Source organism: Salmo salar, chromosome 27 (genome assembly GCF_965601325.2).
Source record: "Salmo salar chromosome 27, fSalSal1, whole genome shotgun sequence".
In the NCBI taxonomy this organism is placed as follows: domain Eukaryota; kingdom Metazoa; phylum Chordata; class Actinopteri; order Salmoniformes; family Salmonidae; genus Salmo; species Salmo salar.
The window spans coordinates 2490031-2511756 of NC_138317.1; the positions used below are offsets into that span (position 1 = coordinate 2490031).

At 42.6% G+C, this 21726-nt stretch overlaps 2 protein-coding genes across 2 annotated transcripts; both read left to right on the plus strand.

Moving 5' to 3' along the window:
- Window positions 1-6168: 6168 nt before the first annotated feature.
- LOC106588175 (protein S100-A1) lies at window positions 6169-8806 on the plus strand. Its single transcript, XM_014176899.3, has 3 exons — window positions 6169-6454; window positions 7952-8102; window positions 8547-8806. The coding sequence occupies exons 2-3, from the start codon at window positions 7962-7964 to the stop codon at window positions 8703-8705; spliced, it is 300 nt and encodes a 99-aa protein (XP_014032374.1). The 5' UTR covers window positions 6169-6454; window positions 7952-7961; the 3' UTR covers window positions 8706-8806.
- Window positions 8807-19166: 10360 nt separating this feature from the next.
- LOC106588176 (ictacalcin) lies at window positions 19167-21471 on the plus strand. Its single transcript, XM_014176900.3, has 3 exons — window positions 19167-19255; window positions 20496-20638; window positions 21104-21471. Exons 2-3 carry the CDS (start codon window positions 20501-20503, stop codon window positions 21242-21244), a joined length of 279 nt encoding a protein of 92 aa, XP_014032375.1. The 5' UTR covers window positions 19167-19255; window positions 20496-20500; the 3' UTR covers window positions 21245-21471.
- Window positions 21472-21726: the final 255 nt, after the last annotated feature.

Sequence of the window (21726 nt, forward strand, 5' to 3'; positions counted from 1 at the left end):
AACATGTTTCAAGCTGACCACTATTCTCTCTGTTCCCAACAAGGTAACCTGCCTAAATGACTATCGCCCTGTTGCACTCACATCTGTAATTATGAAGTGCTTTGAAAGGCTGGTCATGATACCTATCAACACCATCTTCCCAGACACCCTATACCCACTCCAATTTGCATACTGCCCCAACAGATCCACAGATAATGGATCTGTGGATCTTAAAGATAAATCTTTAATTTCACTTCACACTTCCCTCTCCTACCTGGAAAAGGGGGGGAAATAACTATGTGAGAATGCTGTTCATAGACTACAGATCAGCGTTCAACAACATAGTCCCCTCCAAGCTCATCACCAAGCTAGGGACCCTGGGACTGAACCCCTCCCTCTGCAACTGGATCCTGGACTTCCTGACGGGCCTGCCCCAGGTGGTGAGGATAGGCAACAACACCTCCGCCACGCTGATCCTCAACACGGGGGCGATTAGTCAGCCTACAGGGAGAAGGTCAGAGACTTAGCAGGACAACAACCTCTCCCTCAGTGCCAGGGTGGCAGGTAGCCTAGTGGTTAGAGCGTTGGGCCAGTAACCGAAAGGTTGCTCGAACAAATCCCCGAGCTGACAAGGTAAAAATCTGTTGTTCTGCCCCTGATCAAGGCAGTTAAACCACTGTTCCTAGGACGTCACAGTAAATAATTATTTGTTCTTAACTGACTTTCCTAGTTAAATATATACACTGCTCAAAAAAATAAAGGGAACACTTAAACAACACAATGTAACTCCAAGTCAATCACACTTCTGTGAAATCAAACTGTCCACTTAGGAAGCAACACTGATTGACAATACATTTCACATGCTGTTGTGCAAATGGAATAGACAACAGGTGGAAATTATAGGCAATTAGCAAGACACCCCCAATAAAGGAATGGTTCTGCAGGTGGGGACCCCAGGCCACTTCTCAGTTCCTATGCTTCCTGGCTGATGTTTTGGTCACCTTTGAATGCTGGCGGTGCTTTCACTCTAGTGGTAGCATGAGACGGAGTCTACAACCCACACAAGTGGCTCAGGTAGTGCAGCTCATCCAGGATGGCACATCAATGCGAGCTGTGGCAAGAAGGTTTGCTGTGTCTGTCAGCGTAGTGTCCAGAGCATGGAGGCGCTACCAGGAGACAGGCCAGTACATCAGGAGACGTGGAGGAGGCCGTAGGAGGGCAACAACCCAGCAGCAGGACCGCTACCTCCACCTTTGTGCAAGGAGGAGCAGGAGAAGCACTGCCAGAGCCCTGCAAAATGACCTCCAGCAGGCCACAAATGTGCATGTGTCTGCTCAAAAGGTCAGAAACAGACTCCATGAGGGTGGTATGAGGGCTCGACGTCCACAGGTGGGGGTTGTGCTTAAAGCCCAACACCGTGCAGGACGTTTGGCATTTGCCAGAGAACACCAAGATTGGCAAATTCGCCACTGGCGCCCTGTGCTCTTCACAGATGAAAGCAGGTTCACACTGAGCACGTGACAGACGTGACAGAGTCTGGAGACGCCGTGGAGAACGTTCTGCTGCCTGCAACATCCTCTAGCATGACCGGTTTGGCGGTGGGTCAGTCATGGTGTGGGGTGGCATTTCTTTGGGGGGCCGCACAGCCCTCCATGTGCTCGCCAAAGGTAGCCTGACTGCCATTAGCTACCGAGATGAGCTCCTCAGACCCCTTGTGAGACCATATGCTGGTGCGGTTGGCCCTGGGTTCCTCCTAATGCAAGACAATGCTAGACCTCATGTGGCTGGAGTGTGTCAGCAGTTCCTGCAAGAGGAAGGTATTGATGCTATGGACTGGCCCGCCCGTTCCCCAGACCTGAATCCAATTGAGCACATCTGGGACATCATGTCTCGCTCCATCCACCAACGCCACGTTGCACCACAGACTGTCCAGGAGTTGGCGGATGCTTTAGTCCAGGTCTGGGAGGAGATCCCTCAGGAGACCATCCGCCACCTCATCAGGAGCATGCCCAGGCGTTGTAGGGAGGTCATACAGGCACGTGGAGGCCACACACACTACTGAGCCTCATTTTGACTTGTTTTAAGGACATTACATCAAAGTTGGATCAGCCTGTAGTGTGGTTTTCCACTTTAATTTTGAGTGTGACTCCAAATCCAGACCTCCATGGGTTGATAAATTGGATTTCCATTGATTATTTTTGTGTGATTTTGTTGTCAGCACATTCAACTATGTAAAGAAAAAAGTATTTAATAAGATGATTTCTTTCATTCAGATCTAGGATGTGTTGTTTAAGTGTTCCCTTTATTTTTTTGAGCAGTATATATATATTTTTTTAAGTAAGACCAAGGAGCTGATCGTAGACTATAGGAGAAAGAGGGGAGAGCGCGCCCCCATCCACATCAATGGGGCTGTTGTGGAGCGGGTAGAAAGCTTTCAGTTCCTTGGCCTCCACATCACTAAGGACCTAATATGGTCAACGCACGGCAGCGCCTCTTCTCTCTCAGGATGCTGAAAAGATTGGCATGGGCCCTCGGATCTTCAAAAAGTTCTACAGCTGCACCATTGAGAGCAACTTGACTGGCTGCATCACCGCTTGCTATGGCAAATGCACCGCCCTTGACTAAAATTCACAACAGAGGGTGGTGCTGACAGCCCAGTACATCACAGAGGCCGAGATCCCTGCCATCCAGGACCTCTATATCAGGCGGTGTTAGAGGAAGGCCCAAACAAATGTCAAATACTCCAGCCACCAAGCCATAGACTGTTCACTCTGCTACCTTCTGGCAAACGGTACTGGAGCATCGGCTCTCGGACCAACAGGCTCCCAGAGAGCTTCTACCCCCAAGCCATAAGACTGCTAAATAGCCAGACTGCTAAATAGTCAAGCAAGGGTACCCAAACTACAGTATCTGCACTGACTCTATCTTGCACTGACCCTACACACACTCACTAAACTATATATACAAACCATAAACAAACTCACTCACACAAACTGCATTGACCCGCCCACACAAAATCCACACACATTCACATGCACTACATACGCACACACATACATAACATACGCAGACTGACACAACACACACACACACACACACACACACACACACACACACACACACACACACACACACACATACACACACACACACACACACACACACACACACACACACACACACACACACACACACACACACACCACACACACACACACACACACACACACACACTCATAATTTGCTGTTGCTTCTCTGTTCTTAATTTGACTGTTATTGTTATCCATCCTGATGTCTAGTCACTTTACCCTGCCTTCTTGTACATATCTACCTGAAATACCTTGCACATTGATCTGGTACTGCTACTCCCTGTCACAAGCATCAGAATGAGTAGACCAAGGTGCAGCGTGGAATATGTTCATCTTGAGTTTAATGAAGAAATGAACACTTTACAAATTAAACAAAAATGACAGCCGACAGTTCCGTCAGGTACTTACAACTAAACGGAAAACAACTACCCACAAAAAACAAAGGAAAAACAGGATGCCTAAGTATGGCTTCCAATCAGAGACAACGATAGACACCTGCCTCTGATTGGAAACTATACCCGGCCAAAACATAGAAAACAAAACATAGAATGCCCACCCACCTATCACACCATGGCCTAGCTAAACAGAGAAAACACAGCTCTCCTAGGTCAGAACGTGACACTTCCTGTATATAGCTCCACATTGATCTGGTACTGGTACTCCCTGTATATAGCTCCATTCTTGTGTATTTTATTTTATTCCTCGTGTTACTATTTCTATTTCTAAACTCTGCATTGTTGGGAAGGGTTTGTAAGCAAGCGTTTCACGGTAAAGTCTATAGCAGTTGTATTCGGCGCATGTGACGAATATCATTTGATTTGATGATGTTGATATAAGTCATCTGAAGAGACGAAGAGACTAGTGTGACATGATAACCCTGCAAATATGCCATTACACAGCAAGTTAAACATTTTTGCAAGGCTCAAAATAATAGGAAAATTATGACATTTGCAGAAGATTCTCGTAGTGTAAAAAGAAAGAAAGTCGCATATTCTGTGTATGCTTCCAACAATTGGGTAAGCCTAACGACCAACGTTTCGAAAACATAGTGCCTTCTTCAGGTTTTAGTATATCAAATATTCTTCTTAGGTGTGGGCAGTTTGGTTTGGCTGTTTCTCTCACTGACCCTGTAGATATTCAAGTTCAAGATATTAAAGAATTTGTTTGGTTGTGCAGTTCAGTTTACTATCATAGGAGTTATACAAATAGAGAACCCTCAAGCATGACAGGCAGCACAAACTATTTCTTTCTAACGATAAGCCATGGGTGGTGGAGCACAATGAGGCTCAAAGAGCCATTGAATGTCACATGTGAGTTATGCGTTGGGAAATAAAGAATGGGAAAGAGCAGTGGTGTAAAGAACTGAAGTAAAAATACTTGAAAGTACTACTTAAGTAGATTTTTGTGGTATCTGTACTATACATTGTTTTGACAATTTTTACTTTTACTTCACTGAAAAGAAAATAATGTACTTTTTACTCCATAAATTTTTCCTGACACCGAAAAATACTTGTTACATTTTGAATGCTTAGCAGGACAGGAAAATGGTTTAATTCACACACTTATCAAGAGAACATCTCTGGTCATCCCTACTGCTTCTGATCTGGTGAACTCACTAAACACATGCTTCGTTTTTAAATTATGTCTGAGAGTTGGAGTGTGCCCCTGGCTATCAGTAAATTTAAAAAATAACTAGAAAATGTGGTTGTCTGCTTTGCTTAATGTAAGGAATTAGATATTATTTATACTTGTATTTTTCCTTTTGATACTTAAGTACATTTTAGCAATTACATTTACTTTTGATACTTACATTTAAAACCAAATACTTTTAGACTTTTACTCAAGTAGTATTTTACTGGGTGACTTTCACTTTTACTTGTGTCATTTTCTATTACTATATTTTTTACTTTTACTCAAGAAGGACAATTGGGTACTTTTTCCACCACTGGAAAGAGTATAGACGATTGAGAGGGAAAAGGGTAGAGGCCGAAAATATTGTATCTTTTTATAAAGCTGGGTGTTGTCGCTAGGTGACCCTCCCTGGATGCCCATGTCTTTTTGCTCAGCAAATTCTGTCATACCTCTTCACAACGTATGCCCACACCACACACACACACACAAACGCAAGCACACACACACACACACAAAGGGTTAGGGCAGAGAAGCAGACCAGAGAAAAAATGAAGGAATAGAATGGGAGAGACGAAGAGAACTCTGCCATTGCATCAACTTCCCCTCATTGCTACAGTCCCAAACAACTACATGTAAAACTTTATTTTAAATCTTTCACTTATATTAAGAATTTCACTTTTAGTCTACACCTGTTGTTTACGATGCAAGTGAGGAATACAATTTCATTTGATTAGTAGAGGACTAGACCATTACAAGGCTATTCCACTAGAGGGCATAAAAACATGCCCATCCAAAAGTTTCAATGTTGCACAATAAAACTGCTGCACCCCTCCATTAGGACCACTTTACATGGCGGTTGCAGAGACATATTTTTGTTTTCTGGCTATTTAACGATGCAGTTTTGATATGTGGTGTAGACAGATATACACCACTGCTTTCTCAATCAGAATGTATCGAAATGTACAGAAAACATAATATTAATTATTATATTGCTGAGAACATAACTGGATTTACTATAGCTTTCTTATTGGAGCAGGAGGTTGGAGCTCCTCCTATTAAAAAAACACCTAAATGCTATGTGCTATTCCATATAGTGCACTACTTTTAACCATGTGAAAATGAATGCACAATATAGAGAATAGGGTGCCAATTGGGACACACCTATAGGTCTGGCCTCTCATGTCATCATAACCACTCCCAGAGTGATACAAATCACACAGGTAAAAGTCTCACTACATGTAGTATCAGGGACGGTCACCATCATAAATTCTGTCTACAACTGCTTGGCTAATTATTAACACTCCGATCAACTGTAATGATAGTGCTTGCTCAAACAAGTTGTTTGTCATTACAATCAATACTAATTGATAATTTACAGTAGGCTATGTCTATTTTTCTGTACCTCACTCTAAATTTCCATTGTTTAGCCCACCTCATTTATTCTGTGTATAAGTGGGAGATTAATAAAATGTAGGGCTATTAATCATTTAGAGAAAAAAATATATGTTGAGTTAGTCATTTTAATCGTTTTTATTACACAGAGCAAAATATTAGCTTGACTATGTTTGATAGGTTTACCAAGGTAACCTACTATCATAGTCTTACTGTCTTGCTCAATATCCACGGTATCATTACTTCCTTCACTGAAGGCAGCGCATACAGGGCGTCGCCTGTCTATAAATTCTCAGGCGTGATATTTCTCAACTCTGCACAATTCAACCTCTTCTCAATCGCCAACTCAACACTCGTGAACGGTAAGAATTCAGCCTCTAACACGAATGTAAACAGTCGATTCAAGCTAAATAGTTTTGTTAATCCTATCTGATCTCCTCCTTCAACTCAGAAACTAGTATGCGGACTTAAAATATTTGCATTCTTCGTCTTGTGCGGTTGACTTTGAAGTGCAGTTTTCTATGGAGTGGGTGTCCAGACTTTTCATCTGTAAATATAAAAGTGAACATAAGTCACTTTTTACAGTCCAGACTAACATTTTTATGTGTTCTGCATTGATTAAGGATTTTAAAACTTCATCATTTTTATAACTAAAATAATTACACTTGTCAAAAGAGTAATAGAGCATGGTCAACATATAGGTATATAACCTGTCATGTTTGCTTAACAATTATAGCACTAGAATTGTGTGTGTTATAATTGTTTTGCCTAAAATATAATTCATTTTTTATATTATTTAACATTAAGGAAATTGACTGGAAATAAATGTTTCCTTTCATTCAATTTCCAGTCAAGTCCCCATCTGCTGCTCTGACTCATTCTACCCATTTCCTTTTAGCCCTAATGATAATAACCATCATGTAGTATTGTCTAATATTAACTCAGTGGAGTCCAGAGAGACTAGACCAGGGTGTGGCTCACTTTGAATGAATGGATTTAGAGCTGACTGTCGACATGTACACACACATGTTTCCTCAGTGTTGGTGCAGCCTCTCTTTCTCTTGTCCAGTTTGTCTTTCCTTCTACCCAGTTTTGGACTACATTTTCCACACATTCAGTAATTTTCTCTCTTATCTCAGAGAAATGGCTTATAAAAAGAGGTAGTAAAAAATGATGTATGAGTATGAGATCATCTTTGGGATGAGATGGAACGGGCTGTACGCAGCATGAACATACCGCCGTCCAATCTGCAGCAACTGCGTGATGCAATCGTGTCATGATCTTTTATAATCCATTTCTCTATCTAATTCACTAAAACCAGGTCAAGTTAGGTCAAAGTATCTGTGTTTTCTTTGTGTATCTGACTGGTACAGGATGTATGGGAATGTATTTGTAATCAACTTTTGTTGGTGGAAGTTTGCTAGATTACTCATCAGAGCATTTCTCATCGGAATAGGCTGGGCATATGGCACAGGGTACTGATTTTCTTCAACACGTTCTAATGCTCAAATACATACACACACACACACACACACACACACACACACACACACACACACACACACACACACACACACACACACACACACACACACACACACACACACACACACACACACACACACACACACACACACACACACACACAGAGAGATTACGAAATTCACTCATGAAATATAGTTCCTTTAGCCAACATCTATCTCTTACTCTGAATTTGCTGTCATTCAAATGTAATCTCTCTCTCTCTCTCTCTCTCTCTCTCCTCTCTCTCTCTCTCTCTCTCTCCTCTCTCTCTCTCTCTCTCTCTCTTTCTCTTTCTCTGTCTGTCTCTCTCTCTCTCTCTCTCTGACCTCACTCAGACCTGCAGCCATGCCGTCAGAACTGGAACGTGCCATGGAGTCCATGATCACTGTGTTCCACAAGTATGCTGCTAAGGAGGGCAGTGGCAACACTTTGAGCCGCCGTGAGCTCAAGGACCTGATGGAGAACGAGCTCTCTGGCTTCCTCAAGGTGGCCATCTCTAATACTTTCTCTACTAAGGCTGCGTCCCAAATGGTACCCTATTCCCTGCTCAAAAGTAGTGCACTATATAGGCAATAGGGTGCCATTTGGGATGCACAGTATCTTATCTCTATTACTATCTACTACTAGCTGTAGTAGCACTCCGTGTTAGTTTGATACAGCAAACATGCACACTTTATGATTAGGAACAGGAGTTTTTCCTGATCACGTGAGGTAACCAGGAAAAACTCGGGCGCTAGTCATAAGGTTTGACTAGGGCCCAGAGTTTTCCCTGATTTAAGTGGTCAGCAAAACAACTTGTCCCTACTTGTCATGTACTGTACCTGCCCAATAAAGAGTAGAAACTTTCACTGTTGTCCCATATTAATATCAGTGAAATTAATATCAGTATTAATATTTAGTATTATTAAAATGTCCCTGTCTTCCTTTCAGTCTCAGAAGGACCCAACCACAGTAGACAAGATAATGAAGGATCTGGACTCTAATGGTGACGGAGAGGTGAACTTTGAGGAGTTTGTTTCTCTAGTCGTGGGCCTGTCCATCGCCTGTGAACAGTGCTACCAGATGCACAAGAAGAAGATGGGGAAGTGAGGGATGAAACGAGGAGAGGAGGAAGGTGCGCAGAGTTGAGAAGGGTTCTAATTTTCACTTTTGTAATTGTCACACTGTCCATTAAACACAAAGACCAAGAAGGTGTTGTCATTATTTTGTGTGCGTGTTTGTGTGTGTGTGTGTGTGTGTGTGTGTGTGTGTGTGTGTGTGTGTGTGTGTGTGTGTGTGTGTGTGTGTGTGTGTGCTAAGCAAGCAGCGTGAAGTCCTTTGTGTAAAGTACTTCACGCTACTTGTTTAGCATGTGTGTGTGTGTATGCGTGCGTGCATGTGTGTGTGTGAGAGACGAGGAGAGAGAGACTTTAAAACGTTTTTATATGGTTTTATATGTGTTATAACCAATCTATTGGAGTTCTATCAGAGTAAAAGTATTGTATACGTGTGTTGATAACTTTGTCTACATGCTCACAAGACAAATGCATGACAGTCTTGAAGACCCCATATACCAGGGGTATTCAAGTCTTACCCTACGAGATCTGCAGCCTGCTGGATTACTGTCATACCTGATCATTAAATGCACCTACCTGATATCCCAGGCCTAAATTAGTCCTTTATTAAAGGAGAAAAGGTAAGAAAGAAAAAAAGCATGTTGACATCTGTTGGGATGATTCCTATTCTGAGACAGCTGCCCTCAGAAGAATGTCAACAAGCATATACCATGTCATTTCACAGCTTTACCTGTGATTTCAGTCTTATACAAAAGACATAAAGCATACCTGGATTTGTCATAGAGGGCAGAGGTAACTATCCTGTGAGGCTGATAAAGATTCACTTAGCACCACCGAGAGGAATGCTCAGAATGTTCTACAATACAGTACAGTACACACCTTCGGTCCTCATGATCTTTGGTCAGACATCTATCTACATCTTATCTTTATGATTCAAAATGGTGTAACATTTTTACTGCGAAACACAGTACAGTTGAAAAATTCTTGATTTTGTCTTAATTTAATTGTATATAACAGAGGCCATCAAAAATAACTATAGGGTGGTTGAATAAATAGGACACATACTGTATTGTCATATCATTATTTTCCCTACAAGGCCTTTCTCATTGTGTGTCATGGTCTGGTGCATGTTGGGTAACAAAAGCAGCGGCTGGGTAAGCTGTTATTTCTCTCTCTCTCTCTATCTCTATCTCTCTCTGAGTGTACTTGGGCAGGGCCTACTCTGCGGCCAACCAATGTTATTGGCTACAAGATCAACAGGGGAGTTGTTAGGTAATGACACATAGAAAGGTTTTGGAAACTTCCCTCTATCATCTCATAACATAATTTCTACTCACTTTGTGCTATGTGCATTTTACAGAATACTGTACTGCTCTATAGTGCACTGTGTTAAATGAGACAACAAAAATCCACAGACATTTACATATTCTTCATTTTGACATTATATTTAGTGTATTCATGTGATTTCCTTGTGGTTAATTTATATTTCCACATTATGAGGTTGGAATAATACTGTGAATGTCACGACTTCCGCCGAAGTCGGTCCCTCTCCTTGTTCAGGCGGCGTTCGGCAGTCGACGTCACCGGCCTTCTAGCCATCGCCGATCCACTTTTCATTTTCCATTTGTTTTGTCTTTGTCTTACACACCTGGTTTCAATTCCCCAATTACTTGTTCATTATTTAACCCTCTGTTCCCCCATGTTTGTTTGTGAGTAATTGTTTATTGTAAATCGGTCCGTTATTGTGGGCTCGCTATATTACTTTGTATATGTGTATTTTGAGTAAAGTACATTGATTACTCATATCTGCTGTCCTGAGCCTGACTCTCTACACCAGCTACACACAGGACCATTACAGTGAAATTGTGAAAGTTCTTGCTTGAGAAATTGCTCTATTTCTAGAAGCTATTTTTGTTCCTTTTTGACCATTTTAATTGATATTGAGATTGAAAATAAAAATAAAAAACAGCTGCATTGGACCTTTAAGATAGCTAGTTGGGAAAAGCATATATCTAAGTCGTAGTGAGTACATTTTTCCTCCATAAAGTAGCAAGTGCTAGCAGGAAAAAAGTCAAGTGCGAGTGTTAGTTCACGAAATGCAAGTGTTCTTTTTTTTGCGAGAGGGAGGGGTGCTGTAGGATTATTTAAGATACTCTTTGAAGGGGTAGAGTTTCAGATGTTTTCGGAAGATGGGGCACCAGGACAGAGAAGAGCTTTGAATGGGCTGAGCGGGAGCTGCCCTCCCGCAGGGACAACATTAAATACATACCCAGTGAGCAAAACTGGTTGAAAAAAATACATATTTCCAACCAGTTCTGCTCTCTGTGGTGGAAGTCATTGATCACTGGTTTGAGAGTCATTCTCAGAAGAAGAATGGTCAGAGAATTTCAATTCCAAATATTTAGATAAAAGCCCTAAAAATAACAAATGTAGTTCCATTTACAATGCCTGTCTCAAAGTATGTCCATCTAATTATTTAAAAACAAGAACAAGGTTTGGCTTGCTCTGGACAGGTCCTCTTGTCCTTTGCATTCTGGGATCACTGTGATTAGTCCACAGTTCCATCTTTGACCACTAGATCTCAGGAGAGTACAATAATTCTACTGTTGAACTCTAAGCTTGACAAAAAATGGACAACAAATCAAGCTATGCTATGGCATCTCATGGTCGTATCCATTAGGCACCAAACGAAAGGAACATGGAGGCACTACCAAAACCGGTGTCCAATGACTAACCCTAGTTTCTGTTTTCTGTTGCAAAACCTTTTGATACTCTATTGCCCTAATGAATACAACCCAGATCTACTTATTATGTTAACCCTCACATAAACACAGCAAAAAAAAAGAAACGTCCTCTCACTGTCAACTGCGTTTATTTTCAGCAAACTTGACATGTGTAAATATTTGTATGAACATAACAAGATTCAACAACTGAGACATAAACTGAACAAGTTCCACAGACATGTGACTAACAGAAATTGAATAATGTGTCCCTGAACAAAGGGGGGGTCAAAATCAAAAGTAACAGTCAGTATCTGGTGTGGCCACCAGCTGTATTAAGTACTGCAGTGCATCTCCTCCTCATGGACTGCACCAGATTTGCCAGTTCTTGCTGTGAGATGTTACCCAACTCTTCCACGAAGGCACCTGCAAGTTTCTGGGGGGAATGGCCCTAGCCCTCACCCTCCGATCCAACAGGTCCCAGACGTGCTCAATAGGATTGAGATCCGGGCTCTATGCTGGCCATGGCAGAACACTGACATTTCTGTCTTGCAGGAAATCTTGCACAGAACGAACAGTATGGCTGGTGGCATTGTCATGCTGGAGGGTCATGTCAGGATGAGCCTGCAGAAAGGGTACCACATGAGGGAGGAGGATGTCTTCCCTGTAACGCACAGCGTTGAGATTGCCTGCAATGACAACAAGCTCAGTCCGTTGATGCTGTGACACACCGCCCCAGACCATGACGGACCCTCCACCTCCACATCGATCCCACTCCAGAGTACAGGCATTGGTGTAACGCTCATTCCTTGGATGATAAACGCGAATCTGACCATCACCCCTGCTGAGACAAAACCGCGACTCGTCAGTGAAGAGCACTGTTTATCAGTCCTGTCTGGTCCAGCGACGGTGGGTTTGTGCCCATAAGCAACGTTGTTGCCGGTGATGTCTGGTGAGAACCTGCCTTACAACGGGCCTACAAGCCCTCAGTCCAGCCTCTCTCAGTCTATTGCGGACAGTCTGAGCACTGATGGAGGGATTGTGCGTTCCTGGTGTAACTCGGGCAGTTGTTGTTGTCATCCTGTACCTGTCCCGCAGGTGTGATGTTCGGATGTACCAATCCTGTGCAGGTGTTGTTACACGTGGTCTGCCACTGCGAGGACGATCAGCTGTCCATCCTGTCTCCCTGTAGTGCTGTCTTAGGCGTCTCACAGTACGGACATTGCAATTTATTGCCCTGGCCACATCTGCAGTCCTCATGCCTCCTTGCAGCATGCATAAAGGCATGTTCACACAGATGAGCAGGGACCCTGGGCATCTTTCTTTTGGTGTTTTCAGAGTCAGTAGAAAGGCCTCTTTAGTGTCCTACGTTTTCATAACTGTGACCTTGATTGCCTACCGTCTGTAAGCTGTTAGTGTCTTAACGACCGTTTCACAGGTGCATGTTCATTAATTGTTTATGGTTCATTGAACAAGTATGGGAAACAGTGTTTAAACCCTTTACAATGAAGATCTGTGAAGTTATTTGGATTTTTACGAATTATCTTTGAAAGACAGTGTCCTGAAAAAGGGCTGTTTCTTTTTTTGCTGAGTTTATGTAACAGAGATAAGAACGTGCCATAAGGTCCCTTCACAGCTAGGTGGAAATGTCGTCAATGGAGCTATGGAATTGGGTCCTTTTTTCACACCTCAATTGGTTGGTATGTTGTCAAGGAGGACGGTCACATGTGTTTGCGAGCAGAGGACCACTAGTTCTGACCACTAGTTCGAGCCCAGTATGGGGACAGGGACAGTGTAGGAAGCCATACTGTTATCAGCACACTCCACAACACTCTCAATTTAAACATTATTATCTTTGAAGGAGAGAAAATATATTTTTAAAGCACACACAGTGGAGGTTAATGTAAGCAGAGGTGGGTATAGTTGTTTGCGTATGTGAAACCGGGGTCAAGGGTCAGTAGAAAAGGAAGAAAAAAACTGAGAGGAGTTCCACAGGGGAGCATGCACACACACACCACACACACACACACACACACAAAACCCAGGCCTTTATTATCCAGTGTTCACATATAGGAGCAATAGTTAAATAAACATCAGGCACACATCCACATGCATATATACTGCAAAAAAAAATAAAGGGAACACTTAAACAACACATCCTAGATCTGAATGAAAGAAATCATCTTATTAAATACTTTTTTCTTTACATAGTTGAATGTGCTGACAACAAAATCACACAAAAATAATCAATGGAAATCCAATTTATCAACCCATGGAGGTCTGGATTTGGAGTCACACTCAAAATTAAAGTGGAAAACCACACTACAGGCTGATCCAACTTTGATGTAATGTCCTTAAAACAAGTCAAAATGAGGCTCAGTAGTGTGTGTGGCATCCATGTGCCCGAATGACCTCCCTACAACGCCTGGGCATGCTCCTGATGAGGTGGCGGATGCTCTCCTGAGGGATCTCCTCCCAGACCTGGACTAAAGCATCCGCCAACTCCTGGACAGTCTGTGGTGCAACGTGGCGTTGGTGGATGGAGCGAGACATGATGTCCCAGATGTGCTCTATTGGATTCAGGTCTGGGGAATGGGCGGGCCAGTCCATAGCATCAATGCCTTCCTCTTGCAGGAACTGCTGACACACTCCAGCCACATGAGGTCTAGCATTGTCTTGCATTAGGAGGAACCCAGGGCCAACCGCACCAGCATATGGTCTCACAAGGGGTCTGAGGATCTCATCTCGGTACCTAATGGCAGTCAGGCTACCTCTGGCGAGCACATGGAGGGCTGTGCGGCCCCCCAAAGAAATGCCACCCCACACCATGACTGACCCACCGCCAAACCGGTCATGCTGGAGGATGTTGCAGGCAGCAGAATGTTCTCCACGGCGTCTCCAGACTCTGTCACGTCTGTCACGTGCTCACTGTGAACCTGCTTTCATCTGTGAAGAGCACAGGGCGCCAGTGGCGAATTTGCCAATTTTGGTGTTCTCTGGCAAATGCCAAACGTCCTGCACAGTGTTGGGCTGTAAGCACAACCCCCACCTGTGGACGTCGGGCCCTCATACCACCCTCATGGAGTCTGTTTCTGACCGTTTGAGCAGACACATGCACATTTGTGGCCTGCTGGAGGTCATTTTGCAGGGCTCTGGCAGTGCTTCTCCTGCTCCTCCTTGCACAAAGGCGGAGGTAGCGGTCCTGCTGCTGGGTTGTTGCCCTCCTACGGCCTCCTCCACGTCTCCTGATGTACTGGCCTGTCTCCTGGTAGCGCCTCCATGCTCTGGACACTACGCTGACAGACACAGCAAACCTTCTTGCCACAGCTCGCATTGATGTGCCATCCTGGATGAGCTGCACTACCTGAGCCACTTGTGTGGGTTGTAGACTCCGTCTCATGCTACCACTAGAGTGAAAGCACCGCCAGCATTCAAAAGTGACCAAAACATCAGCCAGGAAGCATAGGAACTGAGAAGTGGTCTGTGGTCCCCACCTGCAGAACCACTCCTTTATTGGGGGTGTCTTGCTAATTGCCTATAATTTCCACCTGTTGTCTATTCCATTTGCACAACAGCATGTGAAATGTATTGTCAATCAGTGTTGCTTTCTAAGTGGACAGTTTGATTTCACAGAAGTGTGATTGACTTGGAGTTACATTGTGTTGTTTAAGTGTTCCCTTTATTTTTTTGAGCAGTGTATATTACCAACGCATCATATGAGAACACAATTATCTTCACAGACAATGATAATATATTTGTGTCACCATGATGAGATATAGCATACACCTGCATATTGCAACATCCTAAGGCCAAGGGGATATTCAATGGTTATCGTATAGATACTTAACATAGTTGAAATTCTGATCCTTACATGTGATCCTATTGTATTGAAGGCTAATGGTAACTTGAAGACATATTGAATTAAGGTTGAATTAAGGACGAATTCCAAAGAGCAGACAGAAAGAGAGGAATGTGGTCGTTCAGCTCAACAACAATGTAGCGCTTCTAACAAATTGATAAGTCGAGCAAGGACCAGGCCAAACACAAAACTCAAACATATACACATACAGACAAATGCAGAAACGCAAGCAAGTACACATAATGCATGTATACTTGATACCTCTACAGGAACGGTGTCACCCCGCGGGGTGGTTGAGCTAACATAAGCTAATGTGATTAGCATGAGGTTGTAAGTAACAAGAACATTTCCCAGGACATAGACATGTTTGATTTGGGCAGAAAACTTAAATTCTTGTTAATCTAACTGCACTGTCCAATTTACAGTAGCTATCACAGTGAAATAATAGCATGCTATTGTTTAAGGACAGTGCACAGTTGTCACGGATCCCTCTGGAACTGTTTCATTGCGCACACCTGGTTGTAAGGCTTGGGCGTAGTGGGTGAGGAGTCAGGTGCAGGAAGCAGAGAATACAGGGTAGTGTTTTTAATGAACACAACGGCGAAACACAAGCCACCCCACAGCGATCCAGAGCGCACACAAAACCAAAGTGCCCCAAACACAGGGGACAGAAAATAGTCGGCGCAAACCACACACTAGCACCTAAACACATGAGCGTGTACACAAGCAAAACACAGATCAACAATCCCGCACACAGAGCATGCGGGCCTACTGGCTAAAATAGCCCAGCTAATCAGCCCAACACAAAACAGGTGCAAACAATAAATGAAAAGGGGGAAAAAAGGGAATCAGTGGCAGCTAGTAAGCCGGTGACGACGACCGCCGAGCGCCACCCGAGCAGGAGGGGGAGCTACCTTCGGTAGGAGTCGTGACACTGGTCCCCATTCCCACTGATTGTAATTGTTTAAATGTGCCCTTTGGTTTCCATTGGGCTGTCGATTATTGTTACAATGTCCATTGGTCGTGTGAGTACCTGTGCTTTGTTGTTTTGGCTTTCATGCTGCTTGTATTGCTTGTATTGCGCAGATGATTACGGGTCTCATCCCGTGGTGTATCATCCGTGGTGTATCATTGTGCGCTTGTGTTTTCGGGTCTCATCCCGTGTTATTTATTCGAGGTACTCCTCGCTCTTTTTGTTTGGGTTTCAACCCTGTGTTTTGTATACGTGTTTGTTTGGTCTTCGTTTTGGATCAATAAAAACCTCTAGTACGCATTCCTGCGCCTGTCTCCCAACCATTTATACCAACTTGACAGTAATCGACCATTAAGGGAGACTGCGGGAAGGGCCTGTCCGATAAAGCTGCGACTGGTCTGTCCGGTGCCGCCGCAACTTCAGCAGCTGCAACTGGCCCGTCCGATGATGACGCAACTTCGAGGTACTCCTCGCTCTTTTTGTTTGGGTTTCAACCCTGTGTTTTGTATACGTGTTTGTTTGGTCTTCGTCTAATTTGGGTCAATAAAAAACCCTATTACGCATTCCTGCGCCTGTCTCCTGACCCTTTATACCAACGTGACAACAGTTATGAACTTGAAAATGTATTAATAAACCAATTAGGCACATTTGGGCAGTCTTGATACAACATTTTGAACAGAAATGCAATGGTTCATTGAATCAGTCTAAAATGTTGCACATACACTGCTGCCATCTAGTGGTCAAAGTCTAAATTGTGCCTATCCTGGAATATTACATTTTGGCCTTTCTCTTGCATTTGAAAGATGCTGAAAAAAAATATGGGGAAAAAAACGTTTTTTTTCTTTGTATTATCTTTTACCAGATCTAATGTGTTATATTCTCCTACATTAACTTCACAATTCCACAAACTTCAAAGTGTTTCCTTTCAAATGTTATCAAGAATATGCATATCCTTGCTTCAGGTCCTGAGTTAGATTGGCGTATGTCATTTTAGGCGAAAATTGAAAAAAAGGGTCCGATCCTTATTAAACCATAGACCACACACACTCATACACACAAGCACCAAGACTGCATTGGTTGCTATGGTGGAGAAGACCCTGGTCCCGAGATGTTTATCATTATGTTCAGTCAGGCTCCTGTCTGACTCATCTGCTCATGGCCATGTCAGTGAGTCACAATCCCAACCTCAGAAATGTGGAATTCATTCGCTGTGGAGGAAGAGTGGACCCACTCAATACCATAACACTCCCAGGTTTATGAAGTGAGTCAGGAGGAACTCCATTTGCAGAGCTTGACTGGAACTACTATACATGCACATTAAGCTTCCTGACTGAGTCACAGACATACACATTCAGAACTAATTTGAAGGGGAACCAGCCCCTCACACAGTAATCTAGATACAGATTTTTAGGTATAAAGGCAGGGAGTTATGGGAGTGGTACGCAAAGCATGCACCATCTTTCTCTGTCTCCAAGTCAAGATTTACAGTAAAAGAGCCTGACGAAGACGTCTGACTCGAAATGCTGAACTCAATAATCTGTTAGAATCTTTTATAGTGTTTGAGTCAGGGTGTCTATTCTTCTTGCAAGCTTAAGAAGGGTATCACAAGATGAAGTTGATAATAAATTGCTCAAAGCAACAAAGAAAGAGCACGGGACAGGGACACTGCCTAGGACTGACTGTGTGTGTATATGTGTGGCATATCTTTGTATAATTAACAGCAGAGATAAACGAAAGGTTGCAAAAAGTGCTACAGTACAGAAATGACGTAATATGTGTTGGTGAGTAAATACTATTTTCTGCTCTGTAAATACAGTAGTATTAGGTTTATTACAGTTTACCTCATCATATAATTGTAACAAGGCACACACACACACACACACTCAAATGTGATGAAAATGGCACTAAACAAGTCTATGCTTTACAGGGTTTATGTTTATGCCCTTACATTTGATACAAATCACAATCAATTACATTATTGATACAGAGACTATTCTCCTCCAGTCAATACAGCCCATGCCTCCCAGTTAAAAGCTTTGTAAAAGATGTTGGCCAAGTTGTGAAGCAATTCCTATAAGTGCATCTAAGAATCTAACTTGTGACTGAAGTTAATCGTGACCAAGGAAACTGCAGGCTTTTGGGACATGTTATTATATAAATGATACTGCATGACTCACACAAACAAGCAGGGGTGTGAAGCTATGTTCATTTCCCTCTGTCAAACACATATCCTATGTAGGGAATAGGGTGCCATTTGGGACGGAGACCTGTGGTGAAATTAAATTCAAGAACGGCTGCCATACTACACTTAAATAAGTGAAATGTTTTCTCATAAAGTCTACTTTGCAATGTGCTACCTTTACTTTTGGATGGCACTCATATTACATGTAAACAACAGTATATTTATGAGTGTGTTTCTCTTATCCATAAGTACAATGTAATACAAGTCTGTAGGACATTACACTGTATGTTAACCACACCACCCGTGCACAGTATCAATAACGTATTGTACGTAATGCAGTGCATTAAGACATATGAGTTGGCAGATTCAATGTTAGCATCATCTAATTCATTATAAACAAGTTAAAACAGTAGGCCTATTTGGAAGCCATTATGCGCTTTAATACTTTGCAATCAAATTATTTCTTAAACAAATCCATTCTCTGTAAATGTACAATACAACTAAAGAATACTGGTCATAAGCTCAAAGTAAGCTTAATCTAAATGCATTGTTTCGCCTGTATTGTGAGAAGGGCAGTGAATTCTAAATGTATTGCATCTAAAGTCAAGGGTAAAGAATGGTTGGATATGATAAATGAATGAAGAGAATAGTTGAAGAGTAAAATAGTTCATGTACCAGAGAAAGAGCGAGGGGGAAGAGAATGTAAGGAACAAAAGAGGGAGGGATGGAGGGTGTGGTGATGCATAAAACATCCCTTACATCCCAACCTCCACCACTCTCTCACTCTCTCTCTCCATACACTCACTTTTTCCTTTGCTTTCTCATTCCCTACAATTCTTTCTACATCTCGGTGAGTAGTAACTTTAATCTTGGTTTTCTTAATTGTGCTCCCTAATGTTTAAACTTCAATGTTACTGCAGTGGTTTTAAATGTTATCCCTGTTTAGTATGTTTTGTTTTGTGCACTTACATTTTTCTCTTGATTTTTGGATTTAACCCTTCGCTCACTTGACTTCTGTTTCAGAGTTTTGCAATTTTAAACAAAATGTCCTTCTTTAGTTCCTAATGTGGTTGATTTTATTATGATGAATTGATTCTGTAACTGAGGCTTGCAAACCAGTCATTCTGTACCAATGTGTTTTGCATTGCAGAGGACAGGTTGGGTTTAGCTTATCGCTGTGTGTACTAGTCAGTAGTTGTAATATCGCAGCAGTTTGTGGTTCTCCTATTCTCATTCCCTTTTCCTTACTTTCCCTTCTTTCATTATTTCCTTCTCTCTCTGTCTCATCTGGCTAACATTCCCTTGACTCTACCCTTTGCTCCCTCAGCCACATCCTCAAGAGCGCACACCACACACACACACACACACACACACACACACACACACACACACACACACACACACACACACACACACACACACACACACACACACACACACACACACACACACACACACACACACACACACACACACACACACACACAGAGAGAGAGGAAGACAAGAAGATTAAAGAAGTGACACTTGGGGAAAACACACAGCATATGGAAAAATATGGTGGGGTGTTATTCAGTAGAAGAGTAATCCACAGACGGGATTTGCCCAGACCTTTACATGTTTCCTCATCTGGAGCCATGTTAATTACCAGGAGAGCATGGCGTTTCCATAACAGTGCTTGTGTTTTTCACCATAGAACCTGTGGTAGAGACCATGGTTGCCTCCCAAATGGCACCCTGTTCACTATGTAGGGCTCTGGTTAAAAGTAGTGAACTATGTAGGGAATAGGGCGCTACCATGGGCTCAGAGGAAACCAGGTTTTATTTTGATTCCTTTAATTGGAAAATACACTAGAGACAAATGCTATGATGACGAAGCTACAGTATCATGCAATGCAACAACCATATGCTTTCAGTGAATTCATTGAAATGGTTTAATGCACCACCGAATTGAGTTTTCATACTTTGAGAGTGAAAGAACGGACAAATAATATTCTTACCTATAGTGAGCAAGAACAATAATGTCCAGAAATATTTTTTCTTTAGTGCTTCACTAGGTTCTGTGTCCCTCTCTGTTTTCCCCTTCAACTATAGTCACCATGTCTGGGATCCAGCAGGCCATGTCTCTCCTCATCACCTCCTTCCACAAGTACTCTGGGAAGGAGGGGGACAAGTTGACCCTCAGCAAGGCCGAGCTGAAAGAGCTGCTCCAGGCTGAACTAGGGGAGATGCTGGGGGTGAGTGAGACTGAGCATACAATTCCTAATGATCTGGGAAGAGATTTTTTGTTGTTGCACTACAGCAGAGGTGTCAAACTGAATTCCTGGAGGGCCATGTGTTTGCAGATTTGTGTTATTTCCTTAAATTAAGACTGAGAGATCCAGGTGAGGGCCCTCCAGGAAGTGAGTTTGACACCCCCTGCTCTAGAGGCTGGGTCAGTGCTCTCTCTTCCGAGATCCGTTGGGTCGGGAAAAATAGGAATGCCGGAAAGATTGGGTCCATTTCTGAATACAGCTCAAATAAACAATGCTTGCTAACTCCAGCAATGGCATCCCAAAATATTTAAATTCACTGAGATGTATATCACCTTTGGCCAGAAATGCAGCAAAGTGTCTCCATTATCAAAATAAACAGATAGAGCAATCATGACAGTTTTCTTGTTAAGCTCCCCCTTCTTTCTTCTGCATTCTGTCTGTTTTCAGAAAGCCAGTGACAAGTCAGCAGTTGACAGAATCTTCAAGGACCTGGACTCTAACAAAGACAACACTGTTGACTTCAAGGAGTATGTCACCCTCGTGTCCTGCCTCACAGTGATGTGCAATGAGTTCTTCGTAAACAAGTAGAGCACAAACACCACCTAGTGGCCATAATACAAAACTGCAGGAGGAGACCACTCAATTTAACAGAGATTAAACAGGGGGAAATACATTTGGAGGACAATGACATGCAAACACAGTGAAGCAGTCTAGAGTAGTAATATTACAGTAATATATAATAGTTAGGTTGAATCTGGGAAGTTGTCCTTGTAATGCAAAGGCCATCGATAAAGGAATTAGATGAGTATGTTCCACCTGGTCTGATGTGGTGTCATTTTTTTGTGCTGCTGTCACTTCTTCATATCACATGTTTCTTACTGAGGTTTTTCTTACTAAGATTATGTTTAAAGTCTTTCTTGTATGAAAATGTGCATCCATTTCACACAACGGGAAATAGTTGGGTTCATTCTATGCATATGCAGTGGCTTAGGCCTACATGCTATTGGGTACATATGATATGAGACATCTGCCTCTGGTGAATGGTATAACTATTAAGCTAAACAACAGAT

Coding starts and splice junctions, on each gene's coding strand:
- LOC106588175 (XM_014176899.3), top strand. CDS start 7,962: ATGCCGTCAGAACTGGAACGTGCCATGGAGTCCATGATCACTGTGTTC. Junction 8,103..8,546: donor AGCTCTCTGGCTTCCTCAAG/GTGGCCATCTCT, acceptor TCTTCCTTTCAG/TCTCAGAAGGACCCAACCAC.
- LOC106588176 (XM_014176900.3), top strand. CDS start 20,501: ATGTCTGGGATCCAGCAGGCCATGTCTCTCCTCATCACCTCCTTCCAC. Junction 20,639..21,103: donor AACTAGGGGAGATGCTGGGG/GTGAGTGAGACT, acceptor GTCTGTTTTCAG/AAAGCCAGTGACAAGTCAGC.